The following is a 25,370-nucleotide window of genomic DNA, read 5'->3' as shown; positions in this document are numbered from 1 at the left end:
GTGTGTTTCCAGGGCAGCGGCAGAGAGCGGTCTGGTGCCACACTGTGGAGGAAATGAAGATTTCAACGGTACAAAGGCCTCGTCTGGATGAGGGCTACACCCCAGGGTGGTAGAGCAGGAAAACAGAAGGAGCCTGGCTCCCTGACATAAGAGCCACCGAACCAGCCCCAGATCCAGTACTTAACCGGATTATCATATGAGAGATCAAGAAGCTGCTTCTTAAAAAAATTTCTTTTCAATGTTTACTTATTTTTGAGAGACAGAGACAGAGCATGAGCAGGGGAGGGGCAGAGAGAGAGGGAGACACAGAACGTGAAGCAGGCTCCAGGCTCTGAGCCGTCCGCACACATCCCGACATGGGGCTCGAACCCATGAACGGCAAGATCGTGACCTGAGCCAAAGTCAGACACCTGACCGACTGAGCCACCCGGGTGCCCCCAAGAAGCTGTTTTTTAATTTAACCCACTGTTGGGGCGCCTGGATGGCTCAGTCGGTTAGGTGTCCGACTTCGGCTCAGGTCAGGATCTCACCGTTCGTGGGTTCAAGCCCCACATCGGGCTCTGTGCTGACGGCTCGGAGCCTGGAGCCCGCTTCAGACTCTGTGTCTCCCTCTGCCCTTCCCCCACTCAATCTCTGTCTCTGTCTCAAAAATAAATAAACATTTAAAAACAAAGGAATTAAAGGGCGCCTGGGTGGCTCAGTCGGTTAAGCATCCAACTTCAGCTCAGGTCACGATCTCGGGGTTCGTGAGTTTGAGTCCCACATCGGGTTCTGTGCTGTCAGCCTGTCAGCACAGAGCCCGCTTTGGATCCTCTGCCCCACTCTCTCTGCCCCTCCCCCGCTTGCACTCTCCCCCCCGCCCCCCGAAAAAAAGGATTAAAAAAAAAGAATTAAAAAAAATCACTTAACCACTGTTGTGTTGGGTCTCTACTGCAGCAGCTGAACCTGTACGTAACCTGATAACGGAGGGAATCCATGTATCTGTTATCTTTTGCCACAACAGTGCTAACTAATAGACCATCCTCAAAACTCAGAGGAGGCTGGGAAACCGATTCTCACAGGTTGGCCGTTACCGCTGTACTTTAATGCCCTGCTGGCTGGATCGGCGCTGCTTCTCACTGCTGGTCTTTTCTCCCTGTGTTGCTGCCGGGACCCAGGCTGAAGAGGCAGCGGCTACCCAAGAGAAGCGTAAGAGAGCAAGCAAAAGAGCCATCGGGCCTCTTCGAGCCTAAGCACGGAACCAGCCCCCAGCCCCAAGCCAGGGGATGGGAAAGTACACTGTGGCCACGAGGAGACACAGCAGGAGCGGGGATGCGGGGAGGGCCCATAATTCTCTCTCCCAGAATGTGACAGAGTCCTGGGTCAGAGGCTACAACACGGTGGCCCTGCTCTTCTAGGCGTCACCTACGAATGGCGCAGAGTGAAAGACAGCGTCCGTCCATGTGAAGACTCAACCGCAGTTCTCTATCAGGTCAGGAGCCCTGACAAGACAAGAATCACATCTCCTTCCTCTTCCCAACGCCTAGGGCCAGGCCCTGCCCTCAGGGCTGACTCAGGGAGATTACTGGGTGAATCTGAGACCATTTCTTCACTCTCTGCGTCGGATTCCTTATGTGATACAGACTGACCTCCTAAAGGTCAGCACACAGTGCTAGGGGTTTGCCCGCAAAGCTGCAAAGGGACTGTGCCATTGGGAACTGAGATGTGTACCTAGGTCTGTCTACACCGCATCCTGGATCCACTGCCTGCCAGAGGGACCTCCAGAAGAAAGGACTTCTACAAGTTAAATATCGCAGACTTCACACTCCAAAGGAGAACCGTTTGAAGAGAGCCATGGTTAACCCTGACGAATGCCACCATCACCACAGAATTCCAGGCACCGGGCATGTGGGTAGAAAGCATATTTTAGGGCAGTGACTCATGGTAAGTCGTTTCCTCCAGTCCCTAAAACGGGCTATTCAATGTCAAGCTGTCTCAGGCTCAGGCTGATAACAGGGCAGCCATAGGGGACCTAGTGGGAGCTGCGTTGTCACGGTCCAAGTCTGTACGCACCGCTTGTATAACCTGCCCAAGTTCACAAAGACAGGATATCAGTCGCCGCTCTTTATGCTCCCAGTGAAAGAAATCCAACTAAAATATGCTTAAGCCAAAAATGTCATACGGTGTATCGGCTCACATAACCGGGAAGCCTAAGATCTTCAAGCTGGCCGCATCTAGCGCTCAAACGTCATTCTCTCCCCAACTATCCCTCAGTTGTGCTTTCCTCCATGACGGCTTCAGGCCACAGGATGGATGCCCCAAGACTGCAAAGATAGTCCTTAGTAACTCCAACTCTCCACTGAGGTTGAGCAAGCCTCATAAAGGAAAGCCAGTCTTCAAAAAGCCTCTGATTGGTCTGCTTGGACCCTGTATCTGGCAGGAGGAGACCCTGATTGGCCAGCCATGGTCAGCGTGCACCTGCAAGGTGGGCCTTAAACCAGTACTTAAGTCTCTGCTAGGGCACAGGAACTGAATAGAAAGTCAAGAGAGGGGGTTGTCTCACGGCAAGTTGAGGGGGCGAGGTGACAAATGGAAGACCAGACATTGAGGCTAGATTGAACTAACCCTAAGCCTAAACTTTGAACAGGCTTTCACACGTTCATAGATGCTATTGTGAGTAAAACACAAATTCACTTAAGAGCAGGAGTGCCTTCATAGTAACTTTTGGTCTTTCTGTATTTTTTGTCCCAATTAATAGATATCGAAAGGATCCCTACGATCACGAGCAGGTCCGAAGACCATTCTATTTTTTAATATTAGAAAGGGATTCTTAACTGCAGATTAAGAGAGAGAGTAAAGAAAGCAAGAAGAGAAGGGAGCCAGGAAAACCCCAGCCCAGGAAGCAGCGAAGGAAGGTTCCAGGACAGCAGCGTATGACAGGTCAAGGAGGTAGCCGAGGGAAACGGCACTAACTGTCATGCCAGAGCACTGGAGCGGAGTGGAGGAGTGATCGTGGCGGGCAGCACAGAAAGAGAAGGAGAAGAAATTAAACCCCGGGGGGTCAGGGGACAGAAACGAGTGCCATCGGACTACATGAGCAAGCTCTGCGGTGAACAATGCTTACCTAGTCACAATTCTGCAACCACTATCAATCATGGGGCAAGAGTGACAAAACTAAACCCCAAGAATGGAATGGGTGGGGGGTGTTAAAGACCTAACTCCTTGCCTGTGTTGCTAGGAAGTCCACAGATAGCGTCTAAAATGGGTGAATCAGAGCACCTGGGTGGCTCAGTCGGTTGAGCGTCTGACGTCAGCTCAGGTCACGATTTCACGGTTCGTGGGTTCGAGCCCCGCATCGGACTTTGTGTTGACAGCGCAGAGCCTGCTTGGGATTCTCTCTCTCCTTCTCTCTCTTTCAAAAAAAAAAAAAAAATTAAAAAACTCTTTTAAATGGAAGAATTAAGAGCTAGAAACACAAGATAGGTGGAGATAAGCACCAGAAGATCCAGCGAGAGGTAAGGAGGACCGAGGACTGGCGAGCTGGCCCAGGAGGGTGGGGATGGTCGAGGCAAGAAGCTGCTGCGGGTCATTCTGTTTCCTCACCACTTCATTTCGTACTATTTGAACTGTAAACTATGTGTGATAACATTTGGGAGGCTTAAAGAGTCCATTCTTTTGTCAACGGCACCTCAAAGCTGTATTTGTGTCCAACTTTATTGAGATAGAATTGACACATAATTTTTACGAACCCTTTAAATCCATTTTTTAAAGAGAGTGGGAAGAACCAGCTTCCTGCAACAGAAGCCATGAGAACATTACCTATTCCGGTTTCAAAAGAAATGGTGGCATTAGTTCTGCTTAGATGATTTCGGTCAGAGACCAAGTAAGCATACATCTGGGGTTCAAACAAGAGAGGCTCTCACTCCAGTGCTCAAAGACCAGTTAGAAAACGGAGATCTGACTGAACTGGGTAGGTACGAATTAGCCAAAACTGTAACAATAATAATAATAATAATAATAATAATATAGCTAGTTATCCTCAAGTGCTTACTTCAGACCAGAAACCGTCCTGAGGATATTATCTTATTTAATCCTCATGGCAACTGATATTTTCCCCAATTTACAGATGAGGAACTGAGGCTCAGATAGTTTGGGGAACTTCCCGGAAGTCACACACTCTGGCCCCTCTGCCTGAGGCAGAGGGGCCTCAGCGTGTTGTGATTTACTTCTCTTTTCTAACCACCAATCAAACTTAGAAGTTTCTATCTCTGGTGCCATCTCGAGGGGCCTATGAAAACCACTGACTGTGGCAGTGGTCTCAGGCCCACACTTGCTGGGTTGTGCTGGGCCCTGCGCTGTCTTAGGGAAGGCCTAGAAAACAGTATGGGGTAGAGCCGGTATTCAAACCTAAGCATTCCCGGCTCCAAAGCCCACTTGCTCGGCCACTGAATTATGCTAGTTCTCCAGCTAGAATCAGAGCTGGGTGAGGATCCCACCTGTAGTAATTATGAGTTGTATGGCCTTGGGCCCCCAAGTTCCTTAACCTCTCTTAAGCCTGTTTTATCATCTATGCCATGGGGATAACAATGGTGCTTACCTTCAGGGTGGTTGCTAAGGATAAATCAAAATTCCTATCTGGCAAATAGGAGCCTCTATTTTCCACACCTGTTAAATGCCTTGCCCTTCAGCTCCTAGGTTAAGGAGAGATTCTCACATTTTCTCACCCTTCAGATCCACGGGTGGTAGGGCAAGAGACAGAAAAGGTTTGGGTCAAGGCTAAATACTTGGACCTCATCCCAGAGTGACTCTCCAGGGCAGGGGCGGGGTTCAGGAATCTACACCTTAGACCCCCGAGAAATTCAGATGCCTGCAGTCCTCCTGCCTGGCTTTGAATGACTATGCGTAGTGCTTGAAATCTGACAGACCAGTGCCTTTGTGAGCGTCTGAGCCCTTCCTGCACTGGCCTCCAGCTCTGTCTGTGCCTCCTCCCTTTCCCCATTGCCCAATCTGTCTTTATCTCCCCCTTCCATTCTAAGCCCCCTCCCCTTACTCTAGCCTTACTTCCTAGCTTCCTCTCCACCTCTCCGTGCACCCTCCCCTGAGCTCAGTCTGCATTCCTACCCACCGGCCGTTTCTCTACCAGTCTCTTCGCAGGCATTGCCCTTTCCTGTGTCCACCCGGAAGGCTCAGATAAAAGTTGCTTCCGCCAGGATAACCTTCAAGGCCTCTTCCCTGGCACCATGGCACTTTGCACGTACCTTTATTATTGCTCAAATAACAGGGTAATGGGAGATTTTTTTTTCCGGCCTCAGATTACCTGGTGGACTCGTGGCCCACGAATGGTGGAAATGTGCGCCAGAGTAAGATGGAGAGAGGAGGACAAGCCCGTAGACTTTGCAGAGGGGCCGAGAGGCCTGAGAAGTAAGAGAAGACCAGGAGACAGGGGCTCCTGAAAAGATAGATAAGAGATTACCATGCGGGGTTCCCACAGCTTTTGCAGACAGCGGCTGCGCAAAAATTCATTGGAAGAACTGAGGAATGTTGCTGGCTCCATCTGGGGGAGGGCATGCTTGTATCAAGACACTGATGCTCTTGATGTGCTATAATTATAACCAGAAACACTATCCTTTTGCCCAGGAAACTGGATTTCCCAGTAAATTCCTTACTTTCCAAGTTGTTTAACGCTAAGATAATGCTTTGCTTCTGTGTCCTTATTTATTTATCTTTAACGTTTATTTACTTTGGAGAGGGAGAGCACAAGCGAGGGAGGGGCAGAGAGAGAGAGAGAGAGAGAGAGAGAGAGAGAATCCCAAGCAGGCTCTGCACGGTCAGCGCAGAGCCCAATGCAGGGCTGGAACTCACAACTGTGAGATTGTGACCTGAGCCGAAGTCAGACACTTAACCGACCGAGCCACCCAGGCATCCCTCCGTGTCCTTATTTCTAACTTTCTGTTCAACTGTTAACCATACTAAATGTACTCAGATTCATCTAGTCTAAAATCGAGGAGAGGTGGTTCTCGCTCCTAGAGACAGAATTATTGAAGAGGCAGCCCGCACACACTCAGGTGCCACATCTCCAACAGCTGGTTTTATAAATGGAAACAGGCACTGGGACCCCTTCTTCTCCCCTTCCCAGAAAGGCTGATGGAGAGCCTGGCCCAGATCAGTGGAGCTTTCTTCCAAGAACTGTCCCGTTCCCAGACCAGCCCTGTAGACACCCCCAAAGTCCCCCTGGACCTGCAGGTAGCAGTACCTCTCCACCCCAGTACTCACCCCACACTCAGGCCCTAAGATCCCACTTGACCTGAGCCTGCAGGTATGAAGTGTCCAAAGCACAAGACATCTGTCCCCACCCCCACCAACACACACTCTTGACCTTTTGTTCTGGGTCCATGTGAAAGAGAAATGTCAACTCTACCAAGTAAAGGAAACAAACAACTTCCTGGCTAGATGAGAATAACCAGAACCTTAAGCTTCATGCCTGGGGGCTGACGGGTACCTAAAGGTGCTCCCTTGGTGATAGGGGTGATCAAAACCTGTATGCTTGTCCTGAGAACCACCAGGCGGGAAGCACCAACTGCACTGATGCCCTCAGGGAGGCAAAACTAGGGTAGACGTTATTGGTCCGATTTTACAAGTGGGAACCTTCCGGGCAGGAGGCCAACAGACAGCCTCCGTAGACAGCACGGTAGATAGTGCTGTGCCCAGGCAAGGTCGTGAACCCAGAAGGCGGCCGGGATCTAGTGAGACGCAGACACTGCTGGGGGCGGGCAGTAGGACACGTTCCGCCCGACACTGGTGGGCTAGCCTGGTGGCCTCGCCTCTTCGTGCGCATCTCGGGTCGCAGAGTCCCCAGCCTCCCAGATCACTCACCTGCTCTGGAGCTGGGAACTTGGGCTTTCCTGAGCGCTGGCCCCGCCCCGAGGCTCCGCCGGCCCTGCGCTGGGCTCCGCGGTCCGGGGGCGGGGCCGGACGCCGAACCAACGTGATGGCGTCAGGCGCCGCGAGCGCCGTTTCCTGTTGTCCCTGGCCCGGAGGCCGCAGCGCCTGGTCGGAGGCTTAGGGGCTGCAGTGGCCAGGAGTGCCCCGCGCCCCCTCCCCGCTCCCTCTGGTGAGTTAGGGGTCAGAGGGCGAGGAGGGTGAGAAGGGGACGGCGGGGCCGAGACGAGAACGGGCGATGGGTCACCAGCCCTGTCCGTGATCGCAAACCCTTGGTTGCTTTGAAACTGTCCTGCTTCAGAGCCTTTTCCCTGCCCGGCCTGAGCCCCGCACCCTACCCCACTCGGACCCGAGCCTTCAGCCCAAACAGCCAGTGCTGACCCGTCCCCTTCCTCTTCTCCACCCGTGACCCGAGCCCAGCCCTTACCCTCACCCCTTCACCACTGGTCTTGCGTAAGTGCAGCCACACTCGATCCCACGGTAGCCCACTTCCAACCCCTAGGACAGCCACTTCCCTCCGCCTCCCTCTAACGCATCTCCTTCTCACCCCTCAACCCCTTTGGCAATCCCAGTGCTCCACGCAAACCTCCTCGAGCCCCCCCTCCCCCTCCCCGTCTTTCTGGCTTACCCCTTTTCAGGCTCAGCTTTCTTATCCCAGCCCCCCTGCTCAGCCCCCCAAGGTCTGCTCAGCCAAAACACCCACCTCCCCCCACTCATTTAATACCTACCACTACAGTAGATGCCCTATTGCGCTTACCCCCCTCTTCTTGATAACTCTGATCTCAGCCCTATCTCAAGTCTTGTATGTATCTTCTTGCCCTCACCCACTCAACCCCTAACTTCCAAGCCCACCGCATACTTTCTTTCCATCCCCAGCCAGCCTGAGGACACTTCATTCCTGAGTCTTTGCTAAACCACCCCCCAACTCTTGCTGCCCTAGTTCCCACCACCCCTACCCAATCTTGTTAGATTGACGTCTTCCTATCCCCATTTCAACTCTTCATCCCAGCTCTGTGCCCACTCTTCCCTTGATGTGGTCCCCATTTGATCTGAGAACCTAGTGCAGTCCCCTGCCAACCCCACCTGCTTTCTCAGAGCCAGGCACTTGCCGAACACCTCAATTGAGGCAGGGCCTCAGATGGTAAGTAAGTGTGGAGGAGTAGAGATCCTTCTCCCGTGGGTCAAGTGCTTTTCCTGGATGTCAGGCCCCCTGTACCTGTCCTTAAGGATTGTATTCCTGGCATCCATATTACATTACTCGCGTTGGCTGCTGGAATGATAGGTATCATCCAAATACCTGGAAGGTGAGGGAGCTACTCATTCAGCTGGGGCAGTGGAAGCTTATCACTTCCTTTTGGGTGACGATCTGGAGAAACTCAAGCGGTTCCACTGTGTGGGGTTGGCTGTGGTCACAGAATCATGTCCATGTGCATTGCCCTGCCGCTCAGAAAGGACCCTCACCCAGTGCTCCTCCTGGCCAGAACTGGTTGTAGATTAGTCCCGCTACCGAATGTGCCAGAGGTGACGTTACATGTTGTGAAGAGTAGAGATGAGTGGATCCTGGGGACGCCGAGGCCTCCGTGGAGGCTGTTGAATTGCTTCCTCTTTTTGCAGGTGCTGGATCATTGAGTTTTGACCATTTTGATTACCCATGAACACAGAGAGTCAAGTTATCTCAGAGTAGCTAGACATTCTTGAGGCACCCAGGCTCCATGGTTAACATTTATAATCTCCTGGGATTTGGGGGTGCACATCCCCTCTAAGTTCTGGTGACCAAACTCCAAAGGATTGGCCACTTGACAGCCATTGTAAAGGACCCCAAAGAAGACCCCTTGTGTTTGCTTGCATTTATAGTCTCACGCCTTTGAGAATCGGATGTCCTTTTACCTTCAATATCCCCTTCCGTTAAGGTGTGATCTCTGAAGGGTTTCAGCCTGTTGGCAGCTTGGTGTAATGGAAGGAGTTCTGCAGTGACCCCACCACTGAGAAGTTGTATACCTCAACTTCTTACAGTCTGAAACGGTCTGAGCCTTTTTATTTTACTCATCTGTTCATTCAGCAAGTATTTTGTGAGCACCACTGTGTGCCGTGCACTGTTTGAAGCATTAGAAAGACAATGGTGAATGAGTCAGGCAAAGGTCCTGCTTTCATTCACTCAGAGTTTGGTCCTTGCCAGAATCTTAAGGGATCTGGGACAAGAATATGGGAGAGATGGGTGTTGTTGGATGGAAGGAGGGAGGGAGGAAAGAAAGATACCCAGTGTTCCTAGACCTCACATTTCTGGCCTCACCCACTAGCCTTTGGACTGGGAATCACGAGCTAGAAGTTGCTTGCCCTCCAGCTGATATTCAGTTGCTTTGTCGCCCTACCCACTCCCCCCCCCCCACACCCATCCCACCCCCCACAGGGCTCTTGTCTAGAAATCCAACTTTCTTCAGGTAGAAGGAGGTGCTGTTTACTCAGCACTCACATGTCTGAAGTATCAGCTGTCTTTCTGAATCAGAAGATAACTTTGTCATTTGTTTCCAGCTGAAAACCCTGACTCATCACCTGGTACAGCAGCTGGAGGGCTTAAACACCGGCCTGTTGTCCTGCATAGCCAGGTGCAGGATCGGAGTCAGGCCGTAGAGACGAGGCTGTCGCGGATGGCGGGGAAGTCTCTAAGAAGAAGAGGTTGCTGTTTACTGATGAACGGAGTGTTTCGAAAGTGGTGAAGCCAGGTTATCCATTTCTTCTTCTAATGTAAGTCTCATCTGAGTCCTTCTCCTCTTTTCGTTCTTCCTTAGTCTCTGGAGGAAGTGAAATTGGATGTTTATAGAAGGCCAGGCAGTATCACGAAGAGAATCAACCCCAACGATTCCTTCCTGTGTGTTGGAACATTTGAGGAGGGACAGCTCGGAAACCTGGCTGCCATGGAAAGGACCTGTGGTCAGCTAGTTGGGGCCACAGATCTGATGGGCAAGATTGTTTCTTGTCAGTGTTAGGCCTTCTTTGATAAGGTGGAGCTTCTGAAGAGTCTGTGAATAATAAGTTTGCCTGAAACTCTTTGAACCAAGGACCTGGGACAGTATGAACTGACGAAAGGCACAGAGCTTGGAATGAGAAAATTCTGTCCCTCACCTGAGGCATGTTTCTACTGAGCCTCAGTTTTCTCTTCTGTGAATGAGGGATACTCATCCTTCTCTCACAGGATTGTTTTAAGAATTAAATGAGGATAGAGAATGAGATCCTGTGCCAGAGTGAACCAATACAGAGGGGCAGAGGTAGACGAAGGGTGACTTAAGAGTTTCCTAAAGGCACACGGCACTCACCTTTTCTGCTCCACTGTATCAGGGATGTTTGAACTCTCTACTTGCTCTCTTTCTTCTGGGTCTCCTGAAGACCCACCCCTCTTTCGTTTGCTTCTTGGTGTCAGTGAAGACAGCTCTGAAGATAGAAAGTGAAACCAGTCCCATAGCATGGTAGATGGGGGTCTGGCTCACCCAAGGAGCCTGCTGGAGTGCTGACCTAGCAGTCAGGAGACCCAGAGCCCAGAGATCTCACATCGTAGATGGTCGTGGTCCTGCCTCTGAGCCATTTCCTGCCTTCCTGAGGCGTTCTAGAACCGACAGGCCTATGTAGGTAGGGAGCTTTGGCTTCCTGCAAGGAAAGATGTGCCCGGAACTTTGGCCTGACCCCCACGTCTCAGTTCTGTTTTGTGAATTGTCAAGTGGCAATTCTTCTAGGTTTCTCTGCACTGTTGTCCTTTTGTGACGTTCCCGACACTGTTTTAGGTCACAGTTGTCTCTTGTCTGGCCCTGCTCTGACCTCAGTGTCAGTTTACTTTGTTTTTTCAGCAGACCCTGACTTGGCCAGAGCACCCACTTAATGATAAGCCTCCCTCCCTCCAGTGAATATTATATTCAGTGAATTAGTTGATGAGGCCTCAATGGTCTTCCTCTTCAGATTGCTGAGGCCCAAGCCTTGAGGCCGGCTGAGGGAAGGGCAGTTTTAGGGCTTGAGGCTCTGTCTAGAAGGGCAGGCCCCCGGAATTGCCAGAGGGGATTGGATGCCAGGGTCTCAAAGCCAGCGAGCCTGAACGTGGCCTGCAGGGCTGCGTAGGGTAGCCTTGAAGAAACCCAGCCTCTAGGATCAGGCACGGTTTCAGGACCGACTCTATAGTATGTCCCCTTCTCCCGGTGCCCTGGTGGCCAGAGCATGGAGCTGGTCTCCAGCGAAGGGTCCTGAGGATTCCCAGTGGGTAGGAGCTGGGAAAGTGGTGGAGGGAGAGACAGTCTGATGGGCTGTGGCCAGGGGCTAGTGTTCCTCCTGTCAGTCTGTTGTGCGCTGACCAGAGCTGGTTTCGTGGGGGCCGTCCTCCACACACCTATCTGCCTTTGCATGTCCTTACTTAGGAAGGTCGGCGCTGGGTCCTGTTCACCCTCTGCCGGATCCAGAGGCCAGGGCTTGAATCAGAGCGTCTTTCATCATTTAGGGCCACCCTGCCGTTCTCCATGCCTCACTGTTCGCCTGTAAACCTTTCCTGCCAGACTCAACCCTGATGCTCCCTTGCATCCCGCCACCTGGGCCCCCAGCTGGAGAGCCCTCCTCCCAAGACTTCCCTGCCCCCTCCCCAGCCACCCCTTAGCCCTAGCTCACACCCGCCTCTTCCAGAAGGGTGGATGTCATCCTGGCCGAAGGTGGTAGAGCCCGCCACTGATCAGCCCTGGGATCTTGGGAAGTTCCCTGACCTGGGTCAGCTTTGATTTATCTGGATAATAAAAGAGCTCGCCTAGGGTGGTTACAAGGAATGAATGAAGCAATGTGTGTAAACAGTACAAAATCCATTCATCATGCCTCCATTTGATAACTTCTTTGGGCCATAGGTTTTTGAGAACAGAGACAGCGATGACCTATTTTTTGGTGTCCCTCCATGCTCGGCAGCGTGGTCACTAGAGATCTGTTTAGATGGGAATGTGCCTGCCCAATCCTGGTCCGTCCAAGTGGCTGGGGCGGTCCAGGCGAGCCAACAGCCACCCCCCGAGGCTCAGGTTGAGCCCCCCCCCCCCCCCCCCACCTAAGCCACCCCCGGGGGGGTGGGGGGGAAGCCAGTGCCCTGAGGGATTTACCTGTGTACTGACTTCAGGTAGTTGAGCGGACTCATTCAGACAGTGGCCTTTGCCTATAAGGCTTGGCCACATCCAACCGGGGTAATAGATACCATTTATCCTTAGTACCGTCAGGCACTGTGCTGGGCGTTTTCCACATTCATAACCTCCGTTTGAGACGTCTGCCGTGGTGCCCCACCTAGCATGCCTAAGTGGTTAGTGGCAAATTGAGATTCGAACCCGTGTTGTTTCCCTTTAGGCGTGTCCCTGTGCTGCTCCAGCTGGACCCTCGTGCCTGGAGGGGAAGCAGCTATGTAGCAAGAGGCCCTCCCTTTGGAAACTTCCTTCAGTTGTGCTTGTCCCTGCCGAGCTGGCAGACATCGGGCTGGCACAGGAGTCAGAGGCTCCGAATGTGAATTGTGAGCCCCTGCTTCCTGGTCCACGTGGGCTCTTGGCACCTCCAGCGGCAGCATCCCCCTCGCACCCTTAGTTCTGTATCCAAATCGGCCCCTCATTCCCTGCTTTTTTGTGCCAGCGTTTGGTGTGGCATACAGAGGCCTCTCCATGCCCTGATTAGGGTGGACCCACCCACGGCACATAGGATTCCCCACCTCCTGAGATTCGAGCCCTCAGATTTCTTCTCTTCCCTTGTTTCCTTCCTTAAAATCCACTCTTGGCTTTTACTTTTGAATTCAGAGGCCTTTGCATTGCAGTTTGAGGAAGATGGGCTGACCCGCTGCCTGCTGGGGGGAGGGGGAGAATTGGCTGGGGGTGGTGAGCTGGAACCTGCTCATCTGGCCGCGCCGTCTGTCTCTGCAGGTGTCATGTGATTCTCCGAGGGAGCTGCAGTGTGAGCGGAAATGCTCTCGGTGGTGGAGAATGGACTGGACCCCCGGGCTGCCATCCCGGTAGGCAGTCGGAGAGGCTCAAGGGTGGGGAAGGGGGCACGGGACAGCCATGTCATTGGTCTTCCTCACTTTGAAATGAATGAGTACTGTCTGGAAAGCGAGGCTTCGGGCTGAGAAAGAGTTATAGCAGAAGCAGGCTCTGAGGAGACCCTGCCCTTTCTAGAACATCTTATTGGTGATAGAATGGGAATTGATAAAAAACAACGGATTTTAATAGGGGCTGCCTGAAGACCAAGGATTTCTCAAAGGAAGTCATACATATGGGGCGCCTGGGTGGCTCACACGGTTAAGCGTCATGATCGTAAGCGGCTCATGGTCTTGCAGTTTGTGAGGTCAAGCCCTGCATTGGGCTCTCTGCTGTCAGAGCAGAGCCTGCTTTGGATCCTCGGTCCGCTCTGTCTCTGCCCCCTCCCCCACAGGCACATACATGTATGCACATTCTCTCTCTCTCTCTCCCTCTCTCTCCCTCTCTCTCTCTCTCTCTCTCTCTCTCTCTCAAAAATAAGTAAACATTAAAAGAAGGGGCAGCTGGGTGGCTCAGTCGGTTGAGCATCCGACTTCGGCTCAGGTCATGATCTCACGGCTCATGGGCTGGAGGCCCGCATCGGGCTCTGTGCTGCCAGCTCAGTGCCTGGAGGCTGCTTCATATTCTGGGTCTCCCTCTCTCTCTCTGCCCTCTCCCTCCCATGCTGTCTCTCTCTGTCTCTCAAAAATAAATAAACATTAAAAAAAAGAAAAGAGGGCATTAGGGTGGCCTGGGTGCCTCAGACGGTTGAGCGTCCATTTGGCTCAGGTCATGATCTCACGATTTGGGAGTTTGCTGCTGTCACTCCCTAGCCCACTTTGAATCCTCTGTCCTCCTCTCTCTTTGCCTCTCTCTCTCTCTCTCTCTCTCTCTCTCCAGTCAAATAAGCAAACAATAAAAGAAGTATATGACCCATAAGTCATATGAAAAGATGTCTAACATCAAAAGACTGCATACTGTATGACTTCATTTACACAAAATGTCCAGAATTGGCAAATCCATAAAGACAGAAAGTAGATTAGTAGTTGCTAGGGGTTGAGGGAGAGGGGACTAGAGAGGAGTGACTGCTCATGGGCACAGTGTTCCTTTTTGAGACAATGAAAATGTCCTAAAATTAGGTAGTGGCTGTAGTTTCACTATTCTGTGAACATACCAAAAATCACTGAACTGTATAGTTTAAATGAGTGAATTTTAGGCAATGTAAATTGTGTCTCATTAAAGCTGTTATAAAGAAAAAAAAAAAAAAAAACAGGGGCTCCTGGGTGGCTCAGTTGATGGAGCGTCCGACTTCGGCTCAGGTCATGATCTCACGGTCCGTGAGTTCGAGCCCCGCGTCGGGCCCTGTGCTGACCGCTCAGAGCCTGGAGCCTGTTTCAGATTCTGTGTCTCCCTCTCTCTCTGACCCTCCCCCGTTCATGCTCTGTCTCTCTCTGTCTCAAAAATACATAAACATTAAAAAAAAAAAATTTTTTTTTTTAAAAAAAAAAGAACATTCGACTTTTCAAAGAACATTAACATGAACTGTTTGGGCTAAGATAAAAATAAAACAGTAAAATATTTATCCATAATCCTATCAGCTAACAGTTCAAACCAGGTTTTCTGTATTCCCTCCCAATCCTTTTCCAAAACACATAGGTAATTTTGACATGCTTATACTATGACAGAACTGTCTTTATCTTTCCAAAGGATTTTACATATATGTATTTTATAATTGATTTATGTAACAGACCTTAACGGAATACTTACATGTGTCAGGAACCAAGCCAAGTGTTGAGGATGCAAGAATGAAAAAAAAAAGCAAGTCCTGCCCTCAGAGTAATCCCCCCGCCCCCCAACTCCTGTGCTGTAGGTCAGGAAGTATTCGTTCCGTTTAACAGATGAGGAAATTAAGCTCAGTGAGGTTAAGTGAAATGTCTGTAGTGACCCAGCTGTTGACCAACAGAGCTGAGACTAACATCTGCCTCTGACTGCCAGGTCAAGGATCTTTCCTTTTTTCTTTCTTTCTTTTTAAAGTTTATTTATTTATTTTAGGGGCGCCTGGGTGGCTCAGTCAGTTAAGCGTCCTATTTCAGCTCAGGTCATGATCTCACGGCTCGTGGGTTTGAGCCCTGCATCAGGCTCTGTGCTGACAGCTCAGAGCCTGGAGCCTGCTTCGGATTCTGTGTCTTCCTCTCTCTCTGCCCCTCCCCCCTCCTCATACTTTGTCTCTCTCTCTCTCTCTCTCTCTCTCAAAAATAAACATTAAAAAGATATTTTTAAATAAATAACGTTTATTTTATTTATTTTGAAAGGGAGAGTGAGCATGAGCAGAGGAGGGGCAGAGAGAGAGAGAGAGAGAGAGAGAGAGAGAGAGAGAGAGAGAGAGAGAATCTCAAGCAGGCTCCACACTGTCAGCACAGAGCCAGATACGGAGCTCAAACTCAAAAACCGTGAGATCATGACCTGAGCTGAAATCAAGAGTCAGATGCTTAACTGACTGAGCCGCCCAGGTGCCCCTAGGATCTTTTTTTTTTTTTTGAATTTTTTTTTTTTCAACGTTTTTTATTTATTTTTGGGACAGAGAGAGACAGAGCATGAACGGGGGAGGGGCAGAGAGAGAGGGAGACACAGAATCGGAAACAGGCTCCAGGCTCCGAGGCATCAGCCCAGAGCCCGACGCGGGGCTCGAACTCACAGACCGCGAGATCGTGACCTGGCTGAAGTCGGATGCTTAACCGACTGCGCCACCCAGGCGCCCCCCTACGATCTTTCTTAATGTGGACCATGCTCCTGTTTTCTTGGTGTTTTTATGGTTCTAAAGTGGCACTTGTTGCCTCTTCATGGAATCGTAGACCCCTAAACAAGGTGGAAAGCTTCACCCCTGCCCTAGATGGATCACCCAGGCTCCCACACCTGTAACTATGATGGAGCCGGTATTTAAACACAAGATTTCTATGGCTATCAAATCACTGAAGTTCGGTTTAAAAAGCAAAACAAAAGAAAAATATACAAATATCTTTGCAAAAAAATAACTATCTCTGGGTGGTATAAGTACGTAATTTTCCTTTTCTCCTCTATGCTTTGTCTCTGTTTTCTTTCTTTTTTTAAAATTTTTTCCAACGTTTATTTATTTTTGAGAGAAAGAGAGAGCGTGCGTGCGTGTGCAAGTGGGGGAGGGGCAGAGAGAGAGGGAGGCACAGAATCCAAAGCAGGCTCCAGGCTCTGAGCTGGCAGCACAGAGCCCGACGTGGGGCTCGAACCCATGAACCGTGAGATCACGACCTGAGCCGAAGTCGGACGCTCAACCGACTGAGCCACCCAGGCGCCCATCTTTGTTTTCTATGATTAGCTTGTGCTAGTTTTGCTGTATACACACCCACAGGTAGACGTGAGCACGTGTGTGGGTGTGCGTGTATTTGGTGATAAGCACTTACCTTCCAGGGGTCACCGCAGGATCTTCTAAAGGCCTGTGTTATGTCTGACACCGACTAGGTCATCAAGAAGAAGCTAGTGGGATCTGTGAAGGCGTTGCAGAAGCAGTACGTGTCCTCGGACACAGTGGTCACTAGCGAAGACGGAGATGCCAACACCATGTGCAGTGCCCTGGAGGCCGTATTTATCCACGGCCTGCATGCCAAGCACATCCGAGCCGAGGCCGGAGGGAAAAGGAAGAAGAGCGCCCACCAGAAGCCTCTGCCTCAGCCTGTCTTCTGGCCCCTCCTGAAAGCTGTCACCCACAAGTGAGATCAGCAGGGGAGGCTTTGCTTTGGGGAGGAGCTTCAGTGTGGGTGACCCTGGGCTCTCCCTCTACAGCTATATGGGAAAGCAGCAGAGATGCTCTGTGTTCTAGAATGGAGATGGGTGAGATAGGGGTTATTGTTAGACCAAGCCTCAAGAGCCCCTCAGCGCACAGGCAATGGCCTGGGGCTGCTCAGGCCCCTGGCTGGTCGCCTTTAGCAGGAGCCGCCTTTTTGCCACACCGTGGCAAAGTTGGGTAGTTGGAACAGAGAATGTGTGGCCTGCAAAGCCTAAAATCTTTACTAAGTGGCCCTTAACAGAAGAGGTTTGCTGACCCTGCCTTGGAATGTTTGAACATCTCTATGCTAAGTATTATATCCTAACAGGCTATGGCATTTTTTAAAGACGTGGAATCCAGATCATCTGAATATCCACCCTGGGACGTTTGCCTCTGCGGCCCTGGCCCTAACTGCCTGGGCTTTGGAGCAAGCAGCTGCTGGCACGTTGCCTCTAAGGGCTATTAAATGCCACCTTCAGCCTGAAGGTGCCTTGTCAGTCTGTATCTTCCTTTTCATGCTGACTGCCACCGCCCTATCTCAGGTTCTTACCTCACTCCTAGGTGGCAGTGGCTTTCTGATTGTCCCCCTTATCTCATTGTGTCTGTCCTTAGGTCAGGCAGCTGGTCAACATTTATTGAGCTTAAGCTAACCCGAGCTCATTCCCTGAGCCCTGTGGCGCACGCACTCCTATGGGCGAGACGTGCTCAGGGCACTGTGATGGTCAGAGGAAGGGCATTTACATCAGACCAAGGGTTCGGGAACTGAGTTGGGTACATGATCTTATCCCGAGCAGCCCACCCAGAAGTCTGCGCGACTGCGGTCAAGTCATTTCCCGGTGTAAAAACTCTCAGGCTCCCCAGTGCTAGCCTGGAGTTCCATTCACTTCGTTGGGGCCCCGGAATCTGTATCCTGACCAGGTTCCCAGGTGATTCTGACGCACAGCCAGGTGTGGGGACCCTTGCCCCACCTTGCCTCACCGGTTGGATGCTCAAGACCCTGCATCACCTGACTTTGCAACCCAATCAGCCACTCCTCCTCCTCCCCGTGCTGTAACGGGAGTGCTCACCACTCCTGATACACAGCTGCTGCTTCCCTACCCTTGGTGCCTTTTCTCTGTCAGTCCTTGGTGCCTGAGGTTCCCCTTCCATCTTTGCGGCTTGAAATCGCTCAAGGCCCAGCTCAATGCCTTGCCTGTGCCTAATCCCTATGCCTAATCCCGCAATGCCTTGCCTAAGGCATTGTCCTTACTGCAACCTGGAAGTGATTGCCTTCCCCCCACCCCAGCTCTACTGACAACAGGGTTCACTTCCGTGTGCCCTTGAAAGGTAGTAACCTGGACTGAGGGCAGGACCATGTCTGTATCCTGTATCTTCACAGCTCCAAAGACCTGGCACTTAGGGGCTCATCACATGTATGCCGGATGAGCAGGTGATGTCAAGGGCGCCTGGGGAGTTGAAACTAAAATGGCAATTATCCTGCATGACAGTAACCTTGAAAAAGTGGGGAGTTGTAGCTAAATATTTCTCAATTCCCTGTAGAACACTGCTATCTGAGATATTTTCCCAAGCCTGTATATACTTGCAGTCGTTATTACTGGCTCCTGCTCACCAGTGGATAAAATGATCCTCTGTGATCTGAACTCACTTCTTGAAACAAGCCTGTCCTCTCCACCCCCAGGCACATCGTCTCGGAATTGGAGCACCTGATCTTTGTCAGCACGGACGTGGGCCGCTGCCGGGCCTGGCTGAGGCTGGCCCTCAATGACGGCCTGATGGAGTGCTACCTGAAGCTGCTCCTCCAGGAGCCCGCCCGCCTGTGCGAGTACTATCAGCCCACAGCCCTGCTTCGAGACGCCGAGGAGGGCGAGTTCCTCCTCAGCTTCCTGCAGGGACTGACGTCCTTATCCTTCGAGCCCTCCTACAAGTCCGCCATCTTAAACGAGTGGACGCTCACCCCGCTGGCTCTCTCTGGGCTTTGCCCGCTCTCTGAGCTCGACCCCCTCACCACCTCTGGGACAGAACTACAGCGGAAAGAGTCTCTGGATTCAATTTCCCATTCCTCAGGCTCGGAGGACATCGAAGTCCAGCACTCAGGCCATAAGATCCGACGGAACCGGAAGCTCACGGCCTCCTCCCTCAGCCTGGACACCGCCGGTTCATCCCAGCTGTCTTGCAGCCTAAACTCTGATAGCTGCCTACTCCAAGAGAATGGCTCCAAGAGTCCAGACCGTTCCGAGGAGCCCATGTCCTACGACTCCGACCTGGGGACAGCAAATGCCGATGATTCAGACCCGTCTCTGCAAGAGTGAGTGTCCTTCCCCCACTCCTCTCCTCCCCCTGCCTTCCTTCCTTCTCCTCTTCCTCTTTCTCTCCCTCCCTATAGCATGTGATTGCCTGTCACTGAGCATTGACCTCTCTAAGGGCATAAAGGAAAAGGGGATCGTGGCTCTTCCTCAGGGACTGGAGTTGCCGGGACTTGTAACTGGAGGCAACATGGGGCAGCGAGGAGAATGGATTCAGGGAGGGCTCGAGCTGAATCAGGCTCCAGCTCTGCCCCTGGCTGATCTTCGACCAGTTACCTAATTTCTCTGAGGCTTCGTGTAAAATATTATTGCCTCTAGGGCGGAAACCAACGGTTCGGAGTTAGATATACAACTTCCAAAAGACGCAGTGAAGCCCAGCGCGTCTGGGTGCTCCGCTGCGACCTCCCAGAAGGCCTCTGAAGGACACAGACCCTGAATGAGGCCTGGAGGAGGTGGTGCACAAAAGGGGCCAAGCGAGTGAGTGGAGGAAGAGCACAGGGAGCAATGAACTTGACTAGAGAAGGGACGCTGGGCAGAGCTGTCTCTTTAAAAGAACTTTTTTCTATTTGAGTATTGTTGACACACGGTGTTACATTAGTCTCAGGTGTACAAGGTAGTGAGTCACCATCTCTCTATGTTGTACCATGCTCACCCCAGCAGAGCCTTCTTCGTTCAGGCCCTTTTTAAACACTCATTTTTTAATAGATTTATTTTTATGGTAAGAAAAAAAAGTCTACCTACAGTGAAACGTCTTCTCCACCTTTGTAACCATAATTATTAATTCCTTACATCTTTCTTTTTCTTTTCTTTAAAGTTTATTTATTTATTTTTGAGAGAGAGAATGAGCAGGGGAGGGGCAGTGAGAAAGGGGGACAGAGGATCTGAAGCAGATTCTGTGCTGACAGCAGAGAGCCCAACGTGGGGCTCGAACTCACGAACCGTGAGATCATGAGCTAGGCTGAAGTCAGACATTTAACTGACCGAGCCACCCAGGCACCCCCTTTACATGTCTTTTTCTGATGTTTCTAAATGCATCTAACAGATATGAATAGATCTGTTAATAACTGTTAATATCTGTTAATAGATCTGTAATAGACTTTTAAATGTCTTTTATATTTCTTATCTCTGCCCCATCCCCACAAAGCTATTATAAATATACTGTTTGATACCTTGTCTTAGAAGAGATCAGGATTTTTGTTTTGGAGCTTCATATCAGTTTCTTAATTTTTTTTCCCCCCTATGGCATGTGTTTCCATTGTATGAATGTACCTTAGTTTATTTGACCAGCCCTGTATTTCCTGGACACTGGAGTTCACTCTTTCTGTAAATAACCGTGTGTATGTGATCTTTGAATTCTATGCAACTATCTCTGTTCAGTAAAGTCCCAGAAACAGAATTGCTGAGGCAAAGGATAAATGAATCTACAATTTTCATAGATAATCGCCTGTTTACACTCTGTCAGGAATGTACCTGTGCCCCCTCGGCCTTGTAGGCAGAAGGTATTATCAAACTTTTGGATATTTGCTCATCTAATAGGTAGAACATGATAAACTTTTTTTTCAAGTTTATTTACTTGTTTTGAGAGAGAGAGAGAGAGAGAGACAGCAAGCGAGCATGAGTGGGGGAAGGGCAGAGAGAGAGGCGGGGGGAGAGAGAGAGAATCCCAAGCAGGCCCCTCGCTGTCAGTGCAGAGCGTGATGCAGAGCTTGATCCCAGGAACTGTGAGATCATGACCCAAGCCAAAATCAAGAGTCGGGCTGGTACGGAGTGAGCTTAGAAGACATCTGTGAGGAAACAAGGCCATTAGGGCAGCCATCTTGCCCAAGCAGCAGCCTGTGGGTGGAGGAACCTAGGCCTTTGCTCTCAGGAACATACACCTGCTTTCAGGGGAAAGATACGCATGCACACACCCACCACACACACACACATGCACACGGTGACAGAAATAGCCCCATTCTGTGTTTTCATGGCATTGATAGTTTTTTTTTCCCAATGTTTATTTATTTTTGAGAGAGAGAGAGAGAGACAGAGTGTGAGCGGCAGAGGGGGAGAGAGAGAGGGAGACACAGAACCCAAAGCAGGCTCCAGGCTCCAAGCTGTCAGCACAGAGCCCGATGCTGGGCCTGAACCCATGAACCACGAGATCATGACCTGAGCCGAAGTTGGATGCTTAACCGACTGAGCCAGCCCAGGTGCCCCATCCAGTTCTTCACCAAGCTTCCCACCACCTTAGATTTAATATCCATTGATGATTCTTGCCCAAACTAATCTATGATGGCTGCAGAGTGATGATTTTCCAACCTCATGACCACCTCCACGTTTATCACTCACCATCTTATTGTCAGGAAGAGCTCCAACCCCATCCCCGTTATGTATCTGTTTGTCTATTTATTACTATTAAGGACTCAGGGATTCCTATCTCTTTCACTAGATTATAATCTGTCCCTATCCTTATTTTTTTCAAAGACGCTCTAGGCCCAAGGTGGGGTGCTAACTCATGACCCTGAAACCAAGAGTCGCTCGCTCCACCAACTGAGCCGGCCAAGCTCCCCTGTCACTATCTTTATTTGTGTCGATGGCCAAACTGTCCCAGACTACCTTAGAAACCATTCTGTATTAATTCTGTAGCTACGATACCAAAAGCGTAAGCAACAAAAGAAAAGATAGAGAAAACAGTCTTCATCATCATTGAATTCTTTTGTTTCTAAGAATACCATCAAGAAAGTGAAAGGCAACCCACAGAATGCGAGAAAATATTTGCAAGCCATGTATCTCATAAAGAATTTTTTATTTTTTATTTTTTTTAATTTATTGTTTTTAATTTTATTTTTTATTTGTTAAGAGTTACATGCAAATTAGTTAGCATCTAGTGCAACAATGATTTCAGGAGTAGATTCCTTAGTGCCCCTTACCCATTTAGCCCATCCCCCCTCCCACACCCCCTCCAGTAACCCTCTGTTTGCTCTCTATATTTATGAGTCTCTTCTGTTTTGTCCCCCTCCCTGTTTTTATATTATTTTTGTTTCCCTTCCCTTATGTTCATCTGTTTTGTCTCTTAAAGTCCTCATATGAGTGAAGTCATATGATGTTTGTCTTTCTCTGACTAATTTCACTTAGCATAATACCCTCCAGTTCCATCCACATAGTTGCAAATGGCAAGATTTCATTCTTTTTGATTGCCGAGTAACACTTCATTGTATATATATACCACACCTTCTTTATCCATTCATCCATCGATGGGCATTTGGGCTCTTTTCATACTTCAGCTATTGTTGATAGTGCTGCTATAAACATGGGGGTGCATGTGTCCCTTCAAAACAGCACACCTGTATCCCGTGGATAAATGCCTAGTAGTGCAATTGCTGGGTTGTAGGGTAGTTCTATTTTTAGTTTTTTGAGGAACCCCCATCCTGTTTTCCAGAGTGGCTGCACCAGCTTGCATTCCCATCTGATAAAGAATTTTTACAACTCAATAAAGAAGGACAAATAACCCAACTAGAAAATGGGCAAAAGATCTGAATACTGAATTTCCCCAAAGATATGCAAATGGCCAAAGAGCACATAGAAAGATGCTCAGCGTCATTAGCCACCAGGAAAATGCAGATCCAAACCATCATGTGTACGACTTGGCACCCATTAGGAGAGCTTTGATCAGAAAGACAGTTAATAGCAAGTGTTAGTGGGGGGGGGTGCTGGTGGGCTCAGTTGGTATAGAGCATGGTGACTCTCAACATCAGGGTCATGGGCAGAACCTACTTAAAAAAAAAGAGTAAATTGAATTAAAAAAACAAACAAGCGTTGGGGCACCTGGGTGACTCAGTCAGTTGAGCCTCTTGATATCAGCTCAGGTCATGATCTCACAGTCTGTGGGCTCAAGCCCCGCATTGGGCTCTGCGTTGACAGTGAGGAGCCTGCTTGGGATTCTCCCTCTCTCCCTCTCTCTCTGCCCCTCCCTAGCTTTTGTGCACCCTCTCTCTCTCTCTCTCTCTCTCTCAAAATAACTAAATAAACTTTATAATTTTTTTTTTTTAAAGTAACCAGTGTTGGTAAGGATGTGGAAAAGCCGATGGCAATGTAAAATGGTACAGCCACTTTGAAGTCAGGCAGTTGCTCCAAAGTTGAAACTTGAAGTTACTCTATGGCTCAGCAGTTCCATTCCTTGGCGTATATGCCCGAAGGAATGAAAACATTTGTCCACACAAACACTTGTGCGTGAATGTTCACAGCACCGTCATTCATAATAGCCCCAAAGTAGCCCAAAAGTCTATAAAACGATCAATAGAGAGACAAAAGAAGGATTCATCACAAGGAATGAGATCCCAGTGGCTGCCACAACATGAATAAATCTTGAAAACATCGTTAAGCGAAAGAAGCCGGGCTCAAAGGCCACCTATGGTGTGACTATTTGTGTGCAGTGTCCAGGTTAGGTAAATCTAGAGAAATGGAAAGTAGGCTTGTGGTGGGCAGGGGTTGGAGGAGGGGTGGATTAGTGACAGCTAATGGGTATGGGGTTTCCTGTTGGGTTGATGAAAATGTTTTAAAATTGACCGCGATCATAGTCGCACGGCTCTGCAAACACACTATTGAGCTGCACGCTTTAAATTAAGTGATTGTGCGGTATGTGAATTATGTACTGTGAATTTTATCTCAATAAAGCTGTTACCAAGAAAGTGTTCCAGATTTGGCCAGTGGGTGCCCCTCTGAGCTGGCTCTCATGTCCATTTGACGTGCCCCAATCCATATTTTGAGCACTTTCTTACTTTCTAGCACAAGATAATTCAGACTTATTTTATACTCTTTCCTAACTCCAGCCTAGGAATCAACCTTTGTCCCAGAAGTCTTGCTTCCTATTTTGGGGGGGAATGCAAAACCAAGATTTAGGCATTTATCATTTCGTTTAATCATCATGACAACCCTAGTAAGTGGGTACTGGCATATCTTCCTTTTACAAATGAGGCCCGGAGAGGTAAAGTATATTGCCCAAGGTCACACTGCAGCCCAACCTTTGAAAGCAGGCGATGTGAATCCAGAGTCCCCGCCCCTTGCACCTCCCCCTACACACACACACACACACACACACAGAGTGTGAAAGTGAAGTTTATTTCTTCAACAAGGTCACTTTTACTTGAGTGACCCCAGTTTTGAGTGGAAACAAAGGTGTAGAGCTTATAAGACAGCCTCTCAGGAATTGCACATGGCAGGGTATACCCTTGGGAAAAGTCACATATCATGCGTCTGGGAGCGTGGGGTTGAGGGCAGACCAACACCCAGTGGCCTGGCCCTTCCTACGAGAGCACATGTTCAAACCCACACACGCAAGTACCAGTAAAGTCCAGTGCTCATCAGTCTCCTTTGCCAGCCTCACTCCCCACCCCTGTACCCAAATGCTGCCCATAGCCAGGTGTCCTTTACAAGAGTGAGAATGGCTAAAACAGGAGAAAACCTATAGATGAAAGGAGATCAGCCTCGGTTTTTCACTGTTGACGCTGGGCAGTGGCTACATGGAGATTCATGATATTATTCTCTCTTATTTTGTAAATGTTTGAAAGTTTCTGTAGTAAAAGAAAGTATAAAATGGTGAGAGGAAAGAGAAATAGCCAGGCGGGGAGCCGTGAGTGAGCCGGGACATTTGGCTGCTGTCTCCAGATTCCTCAGGTGCTCAGAGGAGACCAGCAGCACGTCTGGGAGATCCTCGGGACCACAGGCCCTCAGCTGCACCTTCTCCCCTCCGAAGATGATGAGGATGCTACTCATGTCCTTGGTCAGCTGCCTCGTTGCCATAAATGAGGCCAAGCTCATCAGTCGCTGTGACTTGGCCAGAGTGCTGCACAAGGAGGATCTGGATAGGTGTGAGGGCTACTCCCTGAGTGACTGTGAGTGCTGCTTTCTCACACTCCCGCCCCCCCATTCCTCTTCTGCTCCTGGTCACCTCCTATGTGGCCATCTTTCCATCATTCATCTTTCGAAGCCAAGTTCAAAAAGCAGCCCTCCCCGAGAAGCCCCTCCCAACATTCTATATTCCTTCCACTGAATATTATTAACTGAGCACTTACTATGTACCGGGAACTATTTTAGGGGCTGGGGACAGAGACATCAACAAAGCCCCTTCCTTCACAGTGTTCGCATTCTAGGGGGAGAGGCGAGTCCCAAACAAACACACAAACATATGAAGCACTTCCTGGTGGTGATAAATGTTATGCAGCAGAATAAAGCCAGGGGAGTGAGAGGTAACCTTGTCCTTGAAGGGGAAGTCAAGGAATACCTCTCTGAGGAGGTGACATTGAGCAGCACTGAATGAGGCAAAGGACCGGGTCACCCAAATGTCTGGGGAAGAGCATTCCAGGCAGAGGGAGC

At 49.9% G+C, this 25,370-nt stretch overlaps 1 protein-coding gene across 4 annotated transcripts in view; it reads left to right on the top strand.

Moving 5' to 3' along the window:
* The first annotated feature begins 6,980 nt into the window (after positions 1-6,980).
* Positions 6,981-25,370, top strand: part of LOC144615348 (pleckstrin homology domain-containing family M member 1-like) — a 20,453-nt gene continuing 2,063 nt past the window's right edge. For 2 of the 4 annotated variants that reach the window (XM_078442279.2, XM_078442282.2), the window contains exons 1-6: positions 7,007-7,090; positions 9,518-9,660; positions 12,825-12,913; positions 16,410-16,657; positions 18,392-19,018; positions 24,663-24,889. In XM_078442279.2, the coding sequence (XP_078298405.1) occupies positions 12,866-12,913; positions 16,410-16,657; positions 18,392-19,018; positions 24,663-24,889 (1,150 nt within the window). In that variant the 5' untranslated portion in view covers positions 7,007-7,090; positions 9,518-9,660; positions 12,825-12,865. Of the gene's footprint in view, positions 7,091-9,517; positions 9,661-12,238; positions 12,425-12,824; positions 12,914-16,409; positions 16,658-18,391; positions 19,019-24,662; positions 24,890-25,370 lie in introns of those variants that run through there. The other 2 variants (XM_078442280.2, XM_078442281.2) reach the window with 2 other exon arrangements.

This window comes from Panthera onca (genome assembly GCF_046562875.1).
Source record: "Panthera onca isolate mPanOnc1 chromosome E1 unlocalized genomic scaffold, mPanOnc1 haplotype 2 h2.Chr16_ul_6, whole genome shotgun sequence".
Classification (NCBI taxonomy): domain Eukaryota; kingdom Metazoa; phylum Chordata; class Mammalia; order Carnivora; family Felidae; genus Panthera; species Panthera onca.
Note: the sequence above shows the minus strand (reverse complement) of the source record. Positions and strands in the feature narration are given on the sequence as shown.